Source organism: Gouania willdenowi, chromosome 7, assembly GCF_900634775.1.
Source record: "Gouania willdenowi chromosome 7, fGouWil2.1, whole genome shotgun sequence".
Classification (NCBI taxonomy): domain Eukaryota; kingdom Metazoa; phylum Chordata; class Actinopteri; order Blenniiformes; family Gobiesocidae; genus Gouania; species Gouania willdenowi.
In genome coordinates, this window is record NC_041050.1 from 1,447,002 (window position 1) to 1,470,562 (window position 23,561).

Consider the following 23,561-nt stretch of genomic DNA (forward strand, 5'->3'; position numbering starts at 1 on the left):
TCAATGCAGTTATTGACGATAAATCCCAGTTATGTCACTCAAAATCAATAGATTCAAATTGCTCGCCAATAACTCAGGGAACTATTTGAGTCTCTCTCTAAACGGCTGTGACCAGTGCAAATGACGTAGGAGGGATTAGAACCAAAGTACTTTATTTTTAGATTTTATTGATAAAACACAAGATGGTCAACATGTCCATGTTTCAGCTCTTCTTTGTACAGTTATAATGTCTCCTGTAGTGGAAAATACTTTCCTGGTTAAATAAAGGTGTTTAAAAAAATAAAATAAATAACAACTATAATTTTTTTAAATCGATTTGGATGTCCACTCTTGCCTAAGGCACAGAATGACCTAAAGCCGGCCCTGGTTTGGACAATACTAGTACTACTAGTACTCTAGTACTACTAGTACTAGTACTAGTAGTACTAGATTACTAGAGCCAGAGATGGACTATTCCAGGGTTTTTCAACATTGGGGTTGTCAGGAATTGAAATGAAATCACCTGAAATGTCAAGTAATTGATTAAAAAAATACTAAAATTTTTTTAATTTATTTTTTAGATTATTATAATTTTTCAAATTAAAACACAACACACAATCTTAAAGAACTGTATTCTATAAATTCACTTTCTAGTGATATCAAAATGTGGTTACGATCCCACAAAGGTTGGGAAACACTGGACTAGTAGTACAAGTACACTGTTTGTAGTAATGCAAATAAAGTAGGAGGGATTAGAATCAAATCCAGCTCCCTGATTGGTTGGAATACTTTTGAAAGCGACTGGAAACCCTGAATTATCTTTTCCCCGCCCCCTTATTAGCATATAAGTCTGGGACCGTTATTGCTTCACTAGTAAAGTCACTAGTGCACTATTTAAACTAAATGTGATACTAGTAGATAGATTTACATCACATTAAAGCTCTGATAGTTTTCCACAGTCCTGATGTTTTACATAAATCTGTTTTTTCTCAGATATTTGAATGCAACAGTTCTCTAACCTTTTTGGCTCTAGTCCCTCCTTATGTCTGACTACTACATTCTGTGAAAAAAACAACTATAGAACATAATAATGGAATGACTGGGTGATAACACACATTTTAAAGAATCTTATTTTGTAAATAAGTATTTAGGGCCTCCTGAATAGATTCATTTTATAGTTTTAATTATTTATGGTCACCTCCCTCCTGATGTGGAACCTTTATATTTTCAGTTTATGTTCTAATCAAGACATTTCTGTCATCATTTTGTGTATTTCTGTGTCATTTTTGTTGTTGTGCATCTGTTTTATTTTATTATTCAGTACATTTTTCTCTTATTTTGTGTGTTTTTGTTGTGGTTTTGTGAGTTGCTGGTAATATTTAGTATAATTATCACTTTGAACTAAAATATAAACATGATAAAACCCCATATTTATAATGCTTTCATTAGTTCACTTTTCTCCACCTGGAGCTACAGGTGAGTTCATGTGTGCGCTAAGCCCCGCCCCCTGCTGTACGTCACAGCTCAGGGTGCACACCAGGATCAGACAGACATTCTGCAGTCCACCTCACAGCTCCACTTCCAGCCTGGTCATGAACTGTTCCTCCGTGATAAAGAAGCTGTGGTGTGTTCACAAACAGCTGATTCTGCTGCTCACACCGCTCATATTTCTACCGTTACTGTTCACATTACCAGAAAAGGTGAGTTACATCTGACATTTGACACTTTCTAATCACTGCTAATCAGTCTGAGAGGGAGAAATGATCAAATGTTCACATATGTTACATGATGGATGGATGGAAATATAAGCAGAGCTGGCAAAAGTACAAAAGTATAAATAATTAAATATAAAATGACTCTGGTAAAAATCAAAGTATTGAAGTTTCTCCCTTACTTCAGTAAAAGCATTAAAAAAAAAAAAGCTAATAAATGTACTTAAGTAAAAAGTAAAACAAATGTCTTCACCCTAAAATATTTAGAAATTATTTATTGAAAAAGCTGAGAGTTATAACTTAAGAGACAAAAAAACCCAACAAATATTTAGTGTCAGTGAGTGGTTGTGGAACAGGGATCAAATTGTAAATAGGTGTAAGTGTGGACAGATGAATGTATACTGGATCACATGAATTGTATATTTATATAGATATTTATCAATTAATTATGTGTGTATATATGTATATTTATAGTGTAAATAGGTGTGCATTATAAGAAGATTATATGAATAGTACTAGATAGTACAAGGGGTAGGATTTTATATATATATATATATATATATATATATATATATATATATATGTTTGATTTATTTTCTTTTTTTTATTACTATTATGATTCTCTTTTTTTACACTGCTGTTGTGTTCTCATGTTCCAAATCAAATCGAATTTAATGTCCCTTCAATAATAATACATTTATATATTAATATAAATAATGCCAATGATTTGGTTCCACCAACTGTCGTAACATTTGACTCGCAAATAAATGAAAAATCAACTTTTGTTTTTTTATTTTTTTGGGGCGCCGTGGGCCCTGAATTAAAAATCGTCCTCCAAGCGTTGATGCAAACACATCCATTGATTATAGTTCATTTCAGCCCGATCTGTTCCGTAATAACAGAGTAGTGATTAGAACTAGTGTACACAACAAGATGAACTCAATGTTGTGAGTCCACTAGCTCCGCCTAAAATCTAAGGAGTAAAAGTCAAATAAAAGTAATACTCAAAGTAAAGTACAGATACCACAAAAACTACAGTAACAGAGTAGGCTGTTTGTACTTTGTTACTTGTCACTTCTGCATATAATAACTACATATAATTAATATTATTGATTAATAATATACGTAAACTGTTCAGTTTTCACTTCTCTGGAATGTTCTGGACTGTGATGTTTTTTAATTTAATACAAAAACATTTGTTTTAGAAAGTTTACCAAAAATCTAGAGAAGCATGAATATATCGGTTAAATGTAAGTTAGTGCTTTGTGAACAATACAGTCATAATATTCTTTATTCATAGAACATATTATGTTAGCACTCAGTGATGAAATAATAAACATTGATTCAGTCATAAACCAAAATACATTTAAACCGGAAAAAAGTTGGTTCTCGTGTCAAATAATCTCAAATTAAATAGATTATTCTTTTCAATCGAGTCTTATAAATATATACTTACAGTATATATTTATACTTCATTCATAGATCAATGTTATATCAATGTTTACTTGAGAAACATCAAAATCAGGCTCTTGTCATAGTCATTCATTATTTTATATAAACATAAATATTTTTGTTCAAGCCAAAGGGAAACACATTTTATCACAGCAGCATTTTTAAATGAAGCAAATGGAAAAACTTAATTTTTTCAACAGTTTTTTATGAATAGAAATGTAAATGTAAATTAAATATATACATAAATTAAACTGACACAATAACCTGGTGATACTTTATCTCTTTACATTAGGCCCCAGGCGGAGGTCATCTACATATTTAATAAAAATCATCTTCTAAATGTGTGTGAGGGAGGAGCTAAATGTTAAACAGAGAAGGTCCTAGGACTGAACCTTGGGGAACCCCAGATAGAAAAGAAAAGGTTTCCAATGGTCTCATTATAGATATTCTACTTGATTTGGTAATTATTTGGAATAAAAGAAGTGATAAATTCCTCTTTTGTTTGTCATGAAATGATTGTGTTGTGTTTTATTGTGAAATGTCTCCACTTCCTGTGTGTTGCTGGTGTTTCAGGAGGGGAAGTGTCTGTACGTGGTGTTGCTGATGGCCACCTTCTGGTGCACAGAGGCTCTTCCTCTGGCCGTCACCGCCATGCTGCCAGTCTGCCTTTTTCCAACGCTGGGAATTCTTCCCTCCAAAAAAGTGTGTCCTCAGTACTTCCTGGAGACCAACTTCCTGTTCCTGAGCGGCCTCATCATGGCCTCGTCCATCGAGGAGTGGGGTCTGCATCGCAGGATCGCCCTCAAGGTGCTCGGCATCGTCGGAGTGAAGCCGGCGTGGTGAGAAACGACACTTTTTATAGTTTACTTGTATCTGATCAGAGGGTCACATGATCAATATTCACAATAATAATCAACAAAATAAGAACATCAATAGAATAATATGATAACAGAAATTCAAATAGATTAATTTAACATAAAATAAAATCCAACTTATGACGCATTCAAACTAGGTCCGTGACCCATTTTTATCTCCCGACCCACAATGTGAGAACCACCATTAATCAATGACGAACTTTTATCAACTGTATAAATTAGGGAAACAAAACGGCAAAATAAATGATGATGCTAATAATTAATATTGTTGCATTTGTGGCTCTGACTGTGTTGTAACTTAATTTAAATGAAAACATTGAAATTACACAAATTAATAAATACTTCAAAGAATAAATCAAATAATTCATATTTGAAAATCTTTATATCTGATAATCCAACTATGCACAACAAAATATAAAAATACGAAATATAAAATGTTAAACTTGAGCCCACTTACATTAAATCAGGGTTTCTCAACCTTGGGGTCACTACCCCATTTGGGGTTGCAAGACACTGGGAGGGGGTCCCCAGACGCCTTCTTATTTATATCCTTTATTTGCAACTACACCATATTTCACCATATTTCCATCACTTTTTCTTGCCATATTTTTGCTCCTTTTAATGTATTTTTGCTACATTTCTCCCATTTCTGACACTTCTACATCACATTTTAATGACTTTTCTACACATTTTTTCCACTTTCCAGACATGTTCAGCACTTATAAACCCTTTCTACCACTTTTACACCTAATGGCACAATTGACCCATTATTGTCACTTTTAACCTCTTTTCACCATATTTCATGATTAATTTTTGCCAATTTAACCACATTCACCATTTGTCATGCCCGTTTTTGTCCACTCTAATTTGCAACTTTTAACCAATTTTTAAGGTTTTTAAAATCCAATTCACCACCTTTTCCACCATTTTTTGTCACGTTTAACCCATTTTATTTGTAATTAAAACAAGGATTTACATTTTTAAGATGACTATATATTATGGCACAAACAACTGACTGAAAGATTGAACAATTAAATATATTTTTTCATAGAAACACAAAGTGAACATAAAGAGTAACTTTATAAACTTCAAAACCATTTTTTTTCGGCTGAAATCAAATGTATTTGGTATGAAGTTGTGTTTTTCTTTGTCAGTGACTTCCCTCTATGGCTAATTGCTAAAAGTGCATTTTCAATGTTCGGTTGTCGAATTTTGATAAATATATAAATGTGATAAAAGTGAATTTTTTCATCTTTTCTGGTGTGTTTTTCTGTCATTTTGTGTGTTTATTTTGTGGCTAACACACACTTTGTCTGTATGAGAGGGACACACAGACAGAACATTGGAAATATGTTTGAATAAAATGTTGTCGCATCATTCACTTTCACTTTTCAACATAATCGCGGGTGTACAGGGACAGCATGGGGTTCAGGCTGCTGAAGTGTGCATGAATTAAACCAAACCAGCCACTAAACATCTGTAATCACCAATGACTGTAAACATTTAGTTACTTTTGAATGAGAAAACTATTTTACTCAATTAAACAATTTGAACATGAGTTGAAGCTCCACCCCTTTTCCTTAAAAGCTGAAATATTTAAGATTATTAAACGTGACCTCACATATCTTTTCTTTGGTGACGTTGTAGAAACCATGTGATGTAAATCAGTGAATTGTGTGGTTGTTTGGTTTCCTCCCTCCATCATCAGGCTGATTCTGGGGATGATGATGACCTCCTCCTTCCTGTCCATGTGGCTCAGTAACACGGCCACCACCGCCATGATGCTGCCCATCGCCAACGCCATCCTGGAGAGTCTGTTTGGTGACCTGGAGACGCTGAAGGAGAAATGTAAACAACCAGAGCTACGAGACAATCCAGTGCTAAACGGTAAAAACATCACATTCATGTTTTATTTGCAGCTTCAACGTCAATAAACCCAAAACTAAATAGTGACCAAATCATTCAGTCATTCATAACAATCCTAATCTGCTACTTTTCTTAATATTTACTAAAAGCAGGACGTCTGAACTACTTTATGAAGTCGTACTTTTCCAAACGATGTGTACACACAATAAAAACAATTAGTTATCTGTTTCAGCCTTTAATGTGTAACGTCCCTCATGAACTTTGTATCCCGTAAGTCACTGCTATGGAAAAGCATTCAAAGTTACCCAAAGTCAATGATTATCACCTTAATGACTCCAGGTCACATCTAACCAAGCCCTCTCCTCATTGGACGAGCACAAACGTGCCTTTTGTTTGTTCATTTTTATTCATTCATCCTGAGAAAAGTCTACACACACACACACACACACACACACACACACACACACACACACACACACACACACACACACACACAAGACATGCTTTTATTTTGAATGCCACATCTTAAGTTACTCCAGAATTCAGCTGCACATGTGCTGACCATGACCAGGGGGCGGGGCCACATTAGACCAACTCAGGATGGATTTACAGTCCTTTAGTTCACTTTAAAAGCCTCAGTGTGGCCTTTTCCTTTAATAGCACCAAACCAGACTTGACAAGTGGCCCTCTGACTTATTTTAAGTGGCCCCAAAGTTAACGCTTCAGAAATGCACTAGTCGCCTGCAAAAATACAAAAAATGACAGAAAAATATACAAAATGAGTCAAAAACACATTAATTTACAATAAAATCACTCAAAACGATGGGAAAAAAAAAAATCCCAAAATAAAACAAGAACAACATAGTGACAACAGAGAAGCACAAAATGACTTTATTTATCCCAGAGGTGAATATGAACACATGTTTTAACATGTGAAGCACATTGTGTTACAGTATTAAAAGTTCTTTATGAACAAAGTTTGCTTAAAACCAAAGTTTTTTATTCTTTTCCAGGCCAGTCTTCAGTGAAGCTTCACTCGCTGCCTTTAGTTGCTTCAGAGAAACAGAGTCTGTCTGCAGAAAACGGGTACGAAACAGGAAGTGCTTCACTTTGTGTCCAATCAGCATCTTCTCTGTGTAGATTTATAATGAAGCAGATGTTGTTCCTAACGAGTTTTCAGATTCGTCAACAAAGCTCCGCGACTCGAGACAAAGCCATACATTTTTTCTGTTGTTAGTTTGGAAAGAAAACTTTTACTCAGCGTTGTTTAGTCTCATTTTAGACTTTTTATCTTTGATTGTTAATGATGATGATGATGATGATGATGATGATGATGATGATGATGAAGGCGTGTGTGCAGAGCTGATGTGACCGACTCGTCCGACCTGTGGTCAGCTGACGAGCTCCAATCAGAGTCTCGGTATCAGCTGAACGTGTGGAAAGGCTTCCTCATCTGCATTCCTTATGCCGCCAGCATCGGAGGAACGGCTACGCTGACGGGGACCGCCCCCAACCTCATCCTCATTGGACAGCTCAAAAGGTGCTCTACACACTTCAATCAATCAATCAATCAATCAATCAATCAATCAATATTAGTAAACTCTCAGCATCACTACCAACAAAATATTATTTACAACCTTTCACTTAATCCTCAAACAACAATATTATCCCTTTTTTTCTTTTCTGTTTTTCTCTTTTTTAAATGTTTTTCCCTTTGTTTTCTCTTCTTTTTTCATTTTACTTTTTTCTCTCTTGTTTCTCTTTTTCATTTAATTTTTTCCTTTTTTCTCTTTTCTTTTTTTCTTTCTTTTTTCTCTTTTTTTTTGGTTTTTTTTCTCCCCCTTTTTCTTTTTTTCTTTTTTCTCTTTTTTCTTTTATTTTTTTTAGTTTTTTTCTTCACATTTTTTTTTTTCAAATTAAAAATTCAAACTAAAAGTCCATATTTTTTCCTTTCTTTTCCCAGTTATTTTCCAGACTGTGATGTCATCAACTTCGGCTCTTGGTTTGCGTTTGCGTTCCCGCTCATGCTTCTCTTCCTGTTCATGGGATGGCTCTGGATCTCGTTTCTGTACGGTGGACTGAACACCAGGTGATGATGATTTATAACATATAAAATCAATGATATTTTAATAAAGAAAGAAAGAAAACCAGTTTACAAAGACAAATGTGTGTAAATGTGATATTTTCCCAAATCGTGCATGTGAGGATATATTTAGTGTCAGGTTGTAATTTCTGCTTGACTTTGTATTAAAATGAAATAATGTCAGAATTTTTCAAAATTCTAACAATATTGCTATTTATGTTTACACACACATACCGACAACAAAGATGCACAAAATGACTTTTAACGGCACCAAACCAGACTTGGATTAATTTTAATACCAAACATTTACTAAATGACAACATAAATACACAAAATGACCAAAAATGTATAAAAAAAAACAACAAAAATACACAAAATTATGACAAAAATGTACAAAATCACATAAAATGAGAACAAAAATATTCAAAATGATTATTTTTTAATGCTAATCTTGTATTAAAAACCTCTGACTGACTGTAGGATTGATTCTGTGTTTTTGTTTTTTTCAGGTTGTGTTTTAAAACAAACGACCGCAGATCTCAGGCTGAGGCCAGAGCCAGAGCTCTGATCCTGGAGGACTACAGGAGACTGGGGCCCATAAAGTGAGAGTGTTGGTCTGCAGATCAATCAGATCAATCAGATCAATCAGATCAATCAGATCAATCAGACTCCTCCTCTCATTCTTCTCAGGTTTGCAGAAGGAGCCATTTCCTTCTTCTTCGTCCTGTTCGCCGTCCTCCTCTTCACCAGGGACCCCAAGTTTGTGACGGGCTGGTCGGTGCTGTTTAAGAAAGGGTGAGGGGTTGTGGGGGTGGGGTGTGGTGGGGTGTGGTGGGGGGTCCATGTGCTTCTATTCATGAGACGCTCAGAGTTTGATTCTCTGCAGGTACGTCTCAGACGCTGTCACTGGTGTGATCATCGTGTCCATTTTGTTCTTCTTTCCGTCTGAGAAACCGTCTCTGAGGTGGTGGAGCGACCCTGAAGGTCAGTGGGGGCGTGGTCATTCATCAATTAAGCTCCTCCCACATCCTGTTCTTTATTTTTAAATGTTGCTTTGATCACATGACTCATTAAAACTTAGGTTTAAAAACTGAGCTTTGGATTAGTAAAAAAAACGCTGTGATATCACAAATGTAGTTGTAGCCCCGCCCACTCTGATTTCATCTTTTATTGTGTCGGTTTGTTGGTGAAAAGCCAACGTCAGAAATACATTAGTTTATGTTTTAAATGAAGTTGAAGATGAATGAATAGAAACATAAGGTTCACACCACTTCCTGTGTCGCTGGAACGTCGTTTAGAATCCCAGTGGGTGTTATGGTGTGAGTGGTGACTGTTTTAACTGGTGACTGACAAATGTTAGTGTGGCTGGTTGCTGTGGGAACAGAACAAAGCGTGTGTGTGTGTTCACATAAACACTAGGGGTGGGACAAAAAATATAAACACAAATAACAAAAATCCATATTCGTCCCTGGAATTTAGACATTTATTAAGACATTAATTTGTGTATTGTTTCTGTGATTATTTTTAATCTCTCTTGGAGAAGGTTTTCTCATTTACATATAATTCTGATTTGACACATACCTGTCCTGCTTTTGGTGCTACATATTAGAGAATAGCCTTTTATTATTATATCATTTATTTAACCAGATAAAATATTCACTGAGATTATAAACCTCGTTTTCAGAGGGACCTCAGACAGACATGGGAATCTGGTGGCTGTCCACATACGGCCTACACGGACAGTAAAAATCAACAGAATGACAATAAAAATCCACAAAATGACAAAAAAAAATACAGAAAATGACAGAAAAATACACAAAACGACTATTCAATTACACGAAAGGACATAAAAATACAAAAAACTATGTAAAAATACACAAAATACCAATAAAAATACACAAAACAACTATAAAAATCAACAAAACAATGATTAAAATACATAACACAACAATAAAAATACACCAAACAATTGAAAAATCGACAAACTGAGTCGTTTAAAGCCTTTTCTCAGGGTGTGTGTGTGTTTATAAATCAGTGTGTTAATAAATCAGCTGAGGAATGTTAAGACGTCTGAGAATGACTTTCTCTGTATACGTGATTACTGTAATCTGTCAAAGTTATGCTGTTGCACGTTGCCATCCACGTGCACGCTCCCTGTTTGACAGCACAGGGACACCCCCCCCATTACAATGATTCCAGTTCTGAGTAAAGCAGGAGACACATTATGGAGCTAATGTAATTATCACAGGGATCATGTCAATCATTGAGGGAGAATGTGCTGAGTCACTGTGTGCGTGTGTGCGTGTGTGTGCGTGTGTGCGTGCTACAGCTGGTCAAACAATCAGCAGGACATCAAAGAACTAAGGAACCAACATCAAAGCACATGGCTTTGATTTTAGTGAAAGGAGGACAGACTTTTAACTACATAACTCAACATGATTAAAGCACAATCTAACAGAAATTAATAAGGGGGAAAATATCAATATTAGAAATTATTCTTGTGACAATAACAAAAATCACTATTTCTCCCTAGAATCTTTTTTTGTTAATGTGTTCATAGGTTAACCCTATTATGTTGTGTATGTGCAACTATTGTTTTAGGATAAGGAAAATAAACTAATTAAAATCACAATAATTGTTACTATAGATTGACAATAAATCAAATTACTATATGTACTGTATATATTGAATCGACGCCCAAGCATCGCAATAAAATCGAAAAATTTGTATTATTTGTAATAACTCGGATGATGAATAAAATCCCAGAAATGCAAAATATAAATAGATATAATATAATATTGGTCCAACTAATAAATATCTCAGTTTTGATCTGAGCATATGATAACCTAGCCCCACCCCCTGACCATTTAACTATGCTCAACCAGCGCCGCTATATGCTAAGCTAACCCATTTATTTATTTATTTATTTATTTATTTATTTATTTATTTATTTATTTATTTATTTATTTATGTATTTATTTATTTATTTATGTATTTATTTATTTATTTATTTATTACAATGGTTATCAGCCAAAAAGTAAAAAAATGATCAGGTATTGGTTGGAAAACCAGCACAGATTGATTTACTGACAACCTGTTCTTCTCAGATGTACTCACAGTTAATTCAGTTCTTTCACAATAAAAATTATAATTTAAATAATCTATAATTTGAAATATTTTCCTCACCTGAAAAGACTGACAGTATTTGGAGGTGATGTGAACCGGCCGCTGCACAAAGCGTTGGAACGATTATAAAATTTCAACCAATAGGAGAACAGCTGCTTGTCAAATGTGCTTTAATTGATTATTTGGTTTTACTTTGTACAGTTAGTCATTTTACTTTGAAAGGAACAATTTTATTCTGTATTGTTTAGTTGGATTTGTTTCATAAATTGATTATTTCTCATGTTTTAAGTGAACACTTTATATTGATCTTTGTTTACTTCCTGTTCCAGCTCCTAAAAGGCCGTACGTTCCTCTGCTGTCGTGGAAAAAAGCTCAGGATTCTGTTCCGTGGAACATCATTTTGCTGCTGGGAGGAGGATTCGCTATGGCTAAGGCCTGCGAGGTAAAAAATATCAAAACATGAGCCGTTATAGGGTTAAATCTCCTCTATAAAGTAAAGAACTCACTATGAGTTTCTATTAGGGCTGGGTTCACGATACGATAGATGTTTGAGAAGCAAAAAGAACCATAGATTTATTATATTTTCCTTTCTAATAAACTTGGCTACATGTTGACCTTTGACATAAAAAAGGCTTTTATTTCACTAACTTACATATTTCGTCTGGGTTTCACCTTTAAAACTCAATAGGAAAAAAATTATATCTGTTGTGTATGTATTTAAAAATTTTTTATCTGTTTTAATCTTTTTAATAAACACAAATCTGGTGCATTGCATTGTGGGATGTGGAGTCCTGTAGTTTATGATTAGTCCAGTGGTTCTCAAACTGAGGTAATGTAACATTACTATAAATAATGGTTGCACTTTATTAAAAAGAGATTTATTACTGTTCCAAAATTATTTGTTATCAATAGTTATTTTTTATGAGATTTGAAGAAGAATATTTGGCATTTTAATTTTTTTCAATCATTCTTTTTAAATTAATTAAATATCTTTTTCTTTTACAGGTTATTAATAAAGAGCTTTATTACTGTTCTAAAATAGTTATTAATAGTTATTTTAGGATTTGAAGAATATTCAAATTTTTTAATCCTTTCTTTTTAATTTAATAAAAAAAATAAATTCAGAAAAGGTCACATTTTTTTTACCCCCATTGTTTTATTTATTTATTTTTTGGATAATACAAAAACATCTCATAAATGGATTAAATTGTGATTGTGATGCTTATATAAACTGAATCAAAGTGAATACTTGGATAGTTTTTGATGGTGAAACTAAATAATCAAACCTTAACGTGTAGACGTCGTCTCACTCACTGAGAACTGAATGATTAAACCTTCATCACCGTGGATCCACTACAGGACGGGTGAACTTTGACAGTTACGTCCCATCCCTGGATGTGTTTGTGTAATAATACGTTAATAATTATAATAATATTAATGTAGAACAGGAGTGGCAAACTCATTTTAGTTCAGGGGCCACATGTGGGCCACAGGTTTTAGGTTGGAAAACAAACAAATTTAACAATAATTTGCAGGATTTTGGAAAAAAATTTGAATTTACAACTGAATTATTTGGTCATTTACACAATAATTAATTTCTACTATTTTCTGCGGGTTAAATCACATGCTCTGAAGGGCCTTGAGTTTGACACCCGTGGTGTAGAATAAGACAATAATGATAATAATATCAGTGTGCTGACATTCCTTTGTGTGTGTGTGTGTGTGTGTGTTGCTGCTTCCCTGTGGTGTGTTGTGCTTGACCTTTGACCCCGCCCCCCCTCGTCGTGACGTGGACCCTGTGGCCCTGTTGGCAGGAGTCCGGCCTGGCCTCCTGGATGGGGGGCCACCTCCAGCCCATGGCGCAGGTCCCTCCAGCTGCAGCTGTGATGCTCATCACTGCTTTCCTCGCCTGCTTCACTGAGTTCGCCAGCAACACAGCAACAATCATCATATTCCTGCCCGTCATCGCTGAGATGGTGAGATGTGACCCTAAAACACTCATAGGCAACTGGTGACCCGGGGAGCCACATTTGGCCCTCGGTTTAATTTATGTGGCCCCCAAAGCAAATATACAAGAGCAAGAATACATTTAAAAAATACAAATAACTATAACATTGCAGGAAAATACGGTAAAAACACAGAAAATACTCCAAAAACACACTAAACTATTGCAAAAATTTACAAAATGACAGTAATACACAAAATTACTCAGAAAAATATACAAAATTACATAAAATGACAACAGAATTACACATAAAGACAAGAAAAACATGAAAAATAACTCACCGTACTAAAAACGACAGCACAAATACACAAAAAATACTCCCAAAAACATATATTTTACAGTACAAATACACAAAAAGACTACAGAAATGCATAAAATGCCTCACAACGAGCAAGACAACAACAAAAACACACAAAATAACTTTCTTCATGTATTAATGCTCAGATCGCTCATTAATCTAAATGCTGACATGAATGTTGATCATCTGACTACGGTGGCTGGGAAGTGTCAAGTGAATGCATTTACAGAAACGAACACAAATGCAAAAAGGTCACAAGTGTTTCCGACGGACTGATATTACAGACGGACACGTTTCTGGCAGATGTTTTTAACCCACCAGAACAGTTAAGAACAAGAAGAAGACACCGAAATGCGTATGAAAGTAAGTGAAAGTTGATTAGGATACTCTTATAGTTTTCATATCAGCCCATCACATCATAATACCCGCCCGTCTGTAATGCCGGTCCGTCGGAAACACTTCCGTTGTGGCCATTTTGCATTCGTGTTGTGACCTGTTTGCATTTGTGTTCGTTTCTGTAAATGCATTCACCTGACACTTCCCAGCCACCGTATCTGACCCTCTGATCTAACAAACACATTTTGTGGCCCTGCTGTGATAATAGTTGCGTACCTCTGCCCTAAAACGTACCGATGTCAGGCTTTATTTAGATTTTACACTAGAAAAATACCGATAATAGAAGTCATTAATTTAAAAAGCTACACATACAGTACATACTGTAGTTAACAGTGTTGGCCAAGTTATTCTACAATAATAATACACTAGTTACAGACATAAAAATGGAACATATTTGTATTACAATATCACCATCTCCAAAATGCCACTTTAAGTTACTTTTAGCTAATCGCACATTTAATCTTGTTACATTGATACCATTAGAGAATGTGACACCACAAAAAACCCATAATAATATTTAACAACAACAGGAACACATAGACGTGTGTTAATAACGTGTTCACTGTCGTCACAGGCCTTTGATCTGCACGTGGTCGAAGTTAAAGAGTCTCAGACCATCATGGTTTAGTCGACAGGACAAGTTAATGTCTGACAGGAGAACATGTGAACACAGCAGCTTCATTAGCACCACTTTTATTACTACAGTCATGTGATCATATCTGAACATGTCAACATTAGAATAACGTCCAATCAGAGCATTAACACAGGAAACTACAAAGGAACATTTTCTGTTTTTGTATGTTTCCTGTGTTTTGTCGTAGATTGATGGATCGATAAATAGCATTTTAAGTCTTCCTCAGAGAAATGAATACTATCATTTTGAATATTTTTCTGTATTTTTGTTGGCAACTTGTGTATTTTGGGAGTAATTTTGTGTTTTTGTGTATTTTTTTTCTTGTTTTGTCTTTTTTGTGTATTTTTCTGTCATTTTGTGTGTTTTTGCTGTAATTTGAAATATGTTTGTGTCATTTTGTGTATTTTGTAGTGTTTATCTTGTGTCTTTTTGTTTTGATTTTGTGTATTTTTATTCTCATTTGTGTGTTTTTCTGTAGGCGCCTTGTGTGTTTCTATTCTGTTGGTTTTACCTCATATTAAAATCAAACTCAGACTAAATATAAACCAATACATGGCAATAAAACAGTTTTATCATTAAAATGCTTTTAAATATGGTGATAATTTATGATGATTAAAGGATCAAAGGTGTGATGCTGCTTTCATGTTTTATCTGTTATGGTCTGTATTGGTCTCTCCAGGCCCTGGGGGCTTCAGTGAACCCTTTATACTTCATGATTCCTGCCACTGTGGGCTGTTCCTATGCCTTCATGCTGCCTGTGTCCACGCCACCAAACTCCATCGCCTTCGCCTCAGGTCACCTGATGGTTAAAGACATGGTGAGAGAACAAACGTCACACAGTCAAACTTCACTTTTCCACCACAATCCTTTCAATAAGTTCATCTTAAATGATCAGCTTTTAGCGCCATCTAGTGAGTAAAATATGAACTGGTTCTAAACTGAAGACCAGGGGTTTTCATCTTTGGGGCGTGACCCCATGTGGGGTCGCCTGGGAATATTTGGGTTCAGCCAAAATGTCTAGTAATAAAAAAAAGAATGTATGTATTGTTTGAAACAACTTAATTTGATATTATATGTTGTTTTTTTAACTCTGCAAAATAGATAATTTTAAATTAATAAATAACATTAAAATCATATTTTTTTAATTATATTTATTCATTTTTTATTTTATTGTAAACTTAATACAAAATATCACAGAAATAGATAAGCAGTGCAGGAAAAGGCAGAAAGCTCAGAGCTTAAATAATAATAACTGTATTGTATATTTTCACTTTCTCAAATATAAATCTAGTTAAAATGAAATATAATCTAAAAATATCTGACGTGTTTTTGTGTATTTTTGTAGGCATCTTTTGTTTTTTTGGAGGCATTTTATGTGTTTTTATATTCATTTTGTGTATTTTGTGTATTTTTTTTATTAAATAATGAATAAAAGCTTCTTTTAGTCTTTGTTTCTGCGTCCCTTTGATCTCTAACTACTTTTCTGACTTCCTGTGTTTCTAAAGGTGAAGACGGGCATCGTGATGAACATTCTGGGCGTCCTGTCGGTGGCTCTAGCCATGAACACGTGGGGCGTGGCCATGTTTGACCTCAACACGTACCCAGACTGGGCCCTGGCCCCCAACGCCTCCACCTCCAACCTCACGACCCCCCAACAACCGTCAACCAGCCTCACATCCAACTGATCCAACTCTGAAGCTTTGGCTCTTCTGACACTTTGAAGACGTTCGTCGCGTCTCAACATCTGCTCCTGTGAACATCTGGAGAGGCTCAGCATGTGTTTAACACTGCTGCCCTCTAGTGGAGGAACAGAGGAAGCATTTTAACCATGACTGTGTAAATAGAAAATCACTGGGAAATCAACTAGTTTGTTGTATATTACCCCAATAATTAATTTTTTATATTATTTTATGAAACTTGATTAATTAAAGTGTGCAAAAAAAATCAGCTGTGCATTTAGGACCAACATTACCTGCAAATGACGAGCCGCGACCCAACTTCAGTGTCAGTAAATAAACATTTGACACAGTTTGTTGCTCGAAAGAAGTAAATTCAGTGAATAATTATTTCATCGGTTTGTTATTTTGCAAAATGGCTGATGTCTGATACTAAGTTTTTATTGATAATGTGTCGATAATATCTATCATCACTTTAATGAATTATGGCCAAATTAACCAAAGAAGAAGAAGTATAACTGCAGTTTTGTTTTTATCTCCAAACTCAAAATAAATCAAACAAAATGCAAATTAAAAAGAGAAAAATGCTAAATAAGTATATTAAATCAACATCTCTTCCTATTCAAGTGTAAGTCCATCCTAAAACCACTTGTTTCCACTGTTCACATTTCAGCCTCAATGTTTAAATGTCTTATATTTAGTAGTAAATGTCAGAGTGACTGCCCTCTATGGGTTTAACGCTGCTATTACAATAGAATGTTTCTATTGGCTGAGATTAGAACAGTCACTGTTGGCCCCGCCCCAGGGGCGTCAGTGTAGAACTAACACTAAATCCTCAAAATGTCCACGCACCAGTGACCTTTGACCTTTAAGAGCACAATGGATGACAAAGTGATTAATATCCACAGATTAATAATGTTTTTAATTCTTTGTAACTGGAGCTTTTGTTTTGTATTTAAACCAGTGACATTAAAGATGATGTCAAAGATATTTTCTCATGTTTTTACTGCTGGGAAATAATTTATTTAGTTTTAATGAAAAAAACATCCAACACATTTATTACCTGAGCCAGGAGTTCTCAACCTTGGGGTCAAAGACACAGTGAGGGGGTCACCAGGTGCCTTCAAGAAACCTATTAAACTATTTTCATCATTTTTCTTGCCATATTTTTGCTCCTTTTAATGTATTTTTGCTACATTTCTCCCATTTCTGACACTTCTCCATCACATTTTAATGCCTTTTCTGCACATTTTTTTCCACTTTCCAAACATGTTCAGCACTTTTCACCTAATGTCACATATATTGACCCATTATTGTCACTTTTAACCTCTTTTCACCATATTTCATAATTATTTTTGCCAATTTAACCACATTCATCATTTGTCATGCCCATTATTTGTCATTTTAAACTAATTTCTGTCCGGAACCAATTTCTGTGTTTTTAAAAATCCCATTTCACCTCCTTTTCCACCATTTTTGGCCACTTTGAACCATTTTATTAGTGATTAAAACCAGGATTTCCATCTTTAAGATGACTATTATAATAATAATAATAATAAACGTTCCTGGATAACAGTGGATATTATTCAGATGAATAAATAAATGTGGTTATCACAGATTCATAGAACAATAGACCATCATTTATTCCCCCTTATAGATGGTCCTGTCTCCACATGACTGTTCTTCAATGTTCATGTCTATGTTCAACCACCTTCAGGTCATGTTGCTGTCAGTCACACGTGTTGTAACCTCGTGTGTGTGTGTGTGTGTGTCATTCCTCTTCCATATGAGTCATACACACCTACTGTTCATGTTTATTTCTATTCTTCTGAGGGAAGTTGTCGGTGATGAACAAACACTTCCTCTTTGTATCATGTGATCACTTCTTTTATTCTGAAGTCTTTATTCACAGAGGATGAAATCCATCTCACAGAGGCTCCTTCTGCCTTTAAGGTCAGTTTCAATTCTTTATTTTTAACGTCAATGTATTGTAATGTATTTTTCTCCCATAAATCCTTTTGTTGTTTTGAAAATTGTTATTGTCCGTACAAAATCAGTCCTAACATTGTAAAATTATTTTTTAGAATGAAATGGCACAAAGATTGATTTGGTGATATTGTTTAATATTAGAATAAATCCACTGGTTTATCAGTGCTCAATAAGAAGGTTGACCATTTGATTCGTCTCAGTTTAGTTTCAAACTGCGCTGAAAACAAACGTGAAAATATTTGGGACAAAACAAGAAACTTTATTGTACGGATGCTCTAGCGTAAAGACTTTACCGAGGACCACGTCATCAACATTTACATTAACATTTAGAATAATCACCAACTGAGCATTAATTACCACAGGAAAGAAAGTCATTATATTCTATGTTCACGTGAGCTTAAATGACTGTTAGTAATCGTTGTTTTGTTGTCATCATGTACGTCTGAAGTCGGTATGTGTTTTTTTTTATGTCATTTTTTTGTTGTTCTGTATTTTTGTTTCGTTTTGTACGTTTGAAGTCGTTTTGTGTATTTGGAGTGTTTCCGTTTAGTTTTTTCATGCGTGTGTCTCCTCCAGGAGCAGATTCCGCTCCTCCTACCAGGCTCTCCGTGGTGTCCTTGTCCACCTGTGGGGGGTGTACTCCTCTCCAGCTCCATGGGGCAGGGACCTCCTCACTCTGCTGTGTCTGTGCTTCACTCTCTCCGTGGTCACTGGTTTCCTCCTCCATCACTGGTTGTCCCACACCCTGAGGTACCAGCACACGGCCTCCCTGCAGACGTCCTGCGTCCACAGCCTGGTCCTGTTCCTGGTTACCTCCCTCTCTCACCCTCTACGATGTGTGCTGACCCTCACGCTGCCCACCGTCTGCACCAAGCAGGGCCGTAAGCTCCTGCTGTCCACCTCCATCATGGTCCTGGTGCTGAACGTTGTCCCAAACATCTCCCTCAATGTGGGTGCGGTGACTCGAGTGCTCAAGTGCACGGCAGAAGGTTTCACCAGGACTCTGCTAAACTCGTCCCACCCTCTGAACCAGGTGAGACAGGACCTGGTGGATGAGGTGATCAGAGTGAAACGAGAAGACCTGAGCATGGTCAAAACTCTGAGAACACTGAACCATGTGACCCGTGTGGATGTGTCCCAGGTGAGGAGCAGGTTGGAGAAGATGATCTCACAGATAGAAGATGACTTCTCTCAGGCCACCAGCGTCCTGAAGGACTACAAACTGATGTCCAACCGCGTCCTGGCTGCTGTGTTTGTGGTTCTGCTCATTGTTGAGTCAGCTCGGTACCTGAAGTCCTACCTGATGGTGGTTCAGGTCCAAAACAAAGATCTGGTCCAGAGAAAAGCTCCAGATGGAGGTCAGAGACCAAGCTGTGAGGTCACAGGTCAGGAGGTCACGTCAAGCTTCCTGTCCCTGTTCCTGGTGACCCTCCACTACGTCTCCATGCTCCTCCTCCTCCTGATGGACTACATCGTTTATCACATAGTCCAGATCATCGTCCCATGGTTTATGGACTTCCCTCCAACGTCTGCAGTCATCAGCGTCGACTACACGGTAGAAAGTTCTCATTCAGCTTCTCATTTATGGGTCAATTGTAAAGTTGTGCATGAGAAAAATAAACTGCAACTTTTTGCAACAAAACACATTTAAAAAACTAGATTTACAATCATATTTGTAAAATTTGTGATATTTTTTTTTTCTTGAAAAAATATAATGTTGATTGTTGTTAAATCTAAATGTTAAATCTGAATCTAAATCTTAAATCTAAAATGTAAAATCTGAATCTAAATGTTCAATTTAAATGTTAAATCTAAATGTTAAATATTAAATGTTAACTCTAAAATGTTCAATCTGAATTTAAATATTAACATTTGATGTAGTTTTATAAACACAAACCTAAATGACACCATTTCAGTTTTAAAGGAACCCTCACTGAGGTTTACGTCGACATCGTTAACTTTTCCTGTTTTTTTTTTTAGAGCAACTAAAAGCAGCACAAATTGTGATTTTGACTGAAAAATCTACTAAATGATGTAAAAATCAGGCTGAATGTTTCACTCCAATAGAAAACAATGGGATGTTTACAGGCAGTGGGGCCTTGTGACATCATCAATCACATGATTTCAAGATGGAGGAACACAGGCTCTAAAACTGTAAAGTAGTTTTAAAAGTTTATTAAATGAATATGGTGCATAATAATATGTTAGACATAGATCTACTAATAAGGACATTTTAAAGACATTTTTAAAAACAATGGAGGATCCATTAAAGAGAACTTTTTAGTGACTAAGTCTTTGTGTTTTCCAGGTGAGCTGGTTTCCTCCTGTTCTCTGCCTCCTCCCTAAATCATGCTACTCCAGAGAACTCACCAGCTTCCACAAGGACTACAGGTGGGACTTCAGCCCTGAGCCGGAGCTCTGCCACGTGACCACGTCTCCTCCCAACCCAGGAGTGGTTCTTCTGCTGGGCTTCCTCTGGATCCTCTCCTACTGTCTGGTGTTCCTGGAGGTTTACGCCAAGAGGCTCCGCAGGAACATCTCAGCATCGTTCTTCAGGGAGCAGGAGGAGGAGAGATCAGGAGGCCTCGTTTGATCTGAGACTATGAAGTTTATTCTTCACCTCCTGTTATCTGAGCCACTGACCCACAGCCTCTGAGGAACTATAGGAACGCTGGAGTTTATCTCCAGATCAAAGAACAAGCAGAGAAACAGAGGGAAAGTTGGAAAGATGAAGAAAAACAAGGATATGTTGAGTTTTGTGACACTTTGAGTGAGAGAAGATGTGGTTTGAGTCTGAATCAAGCTCACATAGAGGCCAGCAGGAGACTTTAATACTTAGTTTAATTAATTATATGGATTTATTTTCCCTTAAGTTAGTCTTTAAATGTGTTCAAGGGATCCTCCATTGTTTATACAAATGTGTCTAAAATCTTCTTATTAGTAGATCTATGTCTAACAAAACACATTATTATGCACCATTTTCATTTAATTAACTTTTAAAAACACTTTACAGTTTTAGAGCCTGTGTTCTTCCATCTTGTAATCATGTGATTGATGATGTCACACGGCCCCACTGTCTGTAAACATCCCATTGTTTTCTATTGGAGTGAAACATTCAGCCTGATTTTTAGATCATTTAGCAGATTTTTACATCAGAAAAGTTAAAGATGTTGATGATCTGCCACCGCACGGGCCGACAGTTCCAACTCTGTGGTTTGGTAGTAGACAATGAAACAGAGAAGAAGAGCTCTCCAAAGGGACCTTTACTCTACCTTAAACAGTGCGCTGACACGCTCTGGTGGCTGATGTTACCCAGTAAATCACAGACTGTGTAAAGACGCACAAACACTGAACCCTGTCTGTTAAACACCAACACGTTTTAATCTCTGAACTGGATTATGGAAAGAGTGAATAATGAAAGTTTTATGTTGGCGACATACAGAGAACCTGCAACTGGGGTTAGTTTCCCAGCATGCATCACAGTTTGTGAGAGATTATTCAGTGCAATGCGAGTCACTGCATGTCAGTACTATTAGTCCGTCAGATATGTATCAACATCAGGCAAAGGTGTTCACTTCTGGAAGAAAACATGAACATGTTCTGCTGCTGGTTATAAATGTGTGAATGGGTTTGGTCCAGAATACATCAGTGACATGTTCGTCAGGTATGAACCCAGCAGGTCTCACAGATCTATGGACACAGGTCAGATAGTGGAGCCCAGAGTTCACAGTAACCATGGTGATGCTGCTTTTAGTTGTTATGCTGCAAAGAAGTGGAACAAACTGCAGCAGAGCTGAAGTCAGCATCACATGTGAACATTTTTAAATCAAAGTTAAAGGAACTTTTTTTCTCTACTGCATATGATTGAGAGATTTATGGTCATGTTGTTGATGTAATGATGATTTTACTGATGATTTTAATTGATTTTATTGATGATTTTAATTGATTTTACTGATGATTTTAAATGTTCTTATTGATTTTAAACAATTGAATGTTTTATCATGTAAAGCACATTGAGTTGCCTTGAGTATGAAATGCGCTATACAAATAAATTTGCCTTGCCTTGCCATGTGTACTTGTGGGTTTTAAGTTGAGCTGAATCCATTGTTTATGGGTAGTACGCTGGCAACCAAATGGTTCCCTCCTTAAAATGAAAAAATCAAAGATGGCCGCCATCAGTATTGCCAATTTGGATATTTTGTCATGACTTTGGTTCTATTTGACATAGAAGAATGATCCCAGTGGTGAATTATAGGTTATAAGAATTATAGGTCAAGGGATTTAATATTATGTCATAAAATACAGTAAATTGTGTTCAGAGCATGATCCAAGATGGCTGCCATCCATATTACAAATTTCAATCTTACCATAACTTCAGTTCTGGTTGACGTAGAAACATGATCTTTGTGGCAAAATGTTGATTTTTGGGAACATGGATTGTGATCAAATGGCTTAAAGTATTATATCTTGCATATAGAACAATACGGCATGGTGGCCATCTTGGATTTCTTGATTTTGAGTGGGAACTGTTTGTTTTTCAATGATCACATTAAAAATGGATTCAGCATACTCAAAACTTACACATTTTCATACTTTCTTCCAGAAGTGAATATCTTTTTGACATATCTGCTGTATCTGTAACTGAACAGAAAATAAACAATAATCTACATTCTTACATTGAAAATAAATCAAAATTGTTGAATATTTGTGAGAAAAAAACAGATTTGTGCAGGTCTGTCAACATGTATTCCTTCCTTTCCTCTGACCTCACAGTAGTGTGGTGCTGTGACCTTATGTAAATGTTAGCGTGTGTTTAGATTCAAATATTCACCTGCAGCTGTGATCTGATCTGATCTGATCTGATCTGATCTGAGTTGGTTTGAAGACAAAACTCTGTGTAGGTGTTAAAAAAGTGAAAAACTGGAGCATTAGTGCACTCACCTGCACTGTTTATTTTGTGTGTGTGTGTGTGTGTTTGTGTGTGTGTGTTCGCAGCTCACTGCCTCCGAGTGCAACCCTGCAATGTGTTTCTCACACACACACACACACACACACACACACACACACACACACACACACACACACACACACACACACACACACACACACACACACACACACACACGCACACACACACACACACACACACACACACACCTTGCTGAACATGTTAATGTCCATGTAAAGGTCACTGAGTGATGTTTACCTCTCCCCCAGGTTTCCTTTCCCTCCCACTAGATGCCACTACGGCGCTTTGTAAAATGCCTCCTCAGCACATTTTCTCCTCATTTCTCAGCTTTATTAAAGTCTCAGGTGACTTTGATGAATCACATCCAGCTGCTTCTGCACACATCCCATAATTCAGAAGTCTATTTTTATCACCCAGCCCTGCCCCTTAAATAAACCCTTTATCTTCTTATCTTTATCTTTTATAATATAAAAAACTAAACACGCAGCAGCTTCAGAGGAA

At 36.1% G+C, this 23,561-nt stretch overlaps 2 protein-coding genes across 3 annotated transcripts in view; both read left to right on the top strand.

Annotated features, from left to right (window-relative positions):
- The window catches only part of slc13a3 (solute carrier family 13 member 3), a 20,922-nt gene extending 3,864 nt beyond the window's left edge, over window positions 1-17,058 (top strand). The window contains exons 3-15 of one of the 2 annotated variants that reach the window (XM_028452845.1): window positions 1,503-1,679; window positions 3,717-3,982; window positions 5,727-5,905; window positions 6,898-6,970; window positions 7,233-7,424; window positions 7,848-7,973; window positions 8,477-8,569; window positions 8,658-8,762; window positions 8,854-8,951; window positions 11,423-11,535; window positions 12,908-13,069; window positions 15,106-15,243; window positions 15,932-17,058. In XM_028452845.1, the coding sequence (XP_028308646.1) occupies window positions 1,572-1,679; window positions 3,717-3,982; window positions 5,727-5,905; window positions 6,898-6,970; window positions 7,233-7,424; window positions 7,848-7,973; window positions 8,477-8,569; window positions 8,658-8,762; window positions 8,854-8,951; window positions 11,423-11,535; window positions 12,908-13,069; window positions 15,106-15,243; window positions 15,932-16,111 (1,833 nt within the window). In that variant the 5' untranslated portion in view covers window positions 1,503-1,571 and the 3' untranslated portion in view covers window positions 16,112-17,058. The remainder of the gene's footprint in view (window positions 1-1,502; window positions 1,680-3,716; window positions 3,983-5,726; window positions 5,906-6,897; window positions 6,971-7,232; window positions 7,425-7,847; window positions 7,974-8,476; window positions 8,570-8,657; window positions 8,763-8,853; window positions 8,952-11,422; window positions 11,536-12,907; window positions 13,070-15,105; window positions 15,244-15,931) is intronic. The other variant, XM_028452846.1, reaches the window with a different exon arrangement.
- Window positions 17,059-18,017: 959 nt separating this feature from the next.
- On the top strand, window positions 18,018-20,684 carry ocstamp (osteoclast stimulatory transmembrane protein). Its single transcript, XM_028451974.1, has 3 exons — window positions 18,018-18,055; window positions 18,668-19,646; window positions 20,400-20,684. The coding sequence occupies exons 1-3, from the start codon at window positions 18,018-18,020 to the stop codon at window positions 20,682-20,684; spliced, it is 1,302 nt and encodes a 433-aa protein (XP_028307775.1).
- Window positions 20,685-23,561: the final 2,877 nt, after the last annotated feature.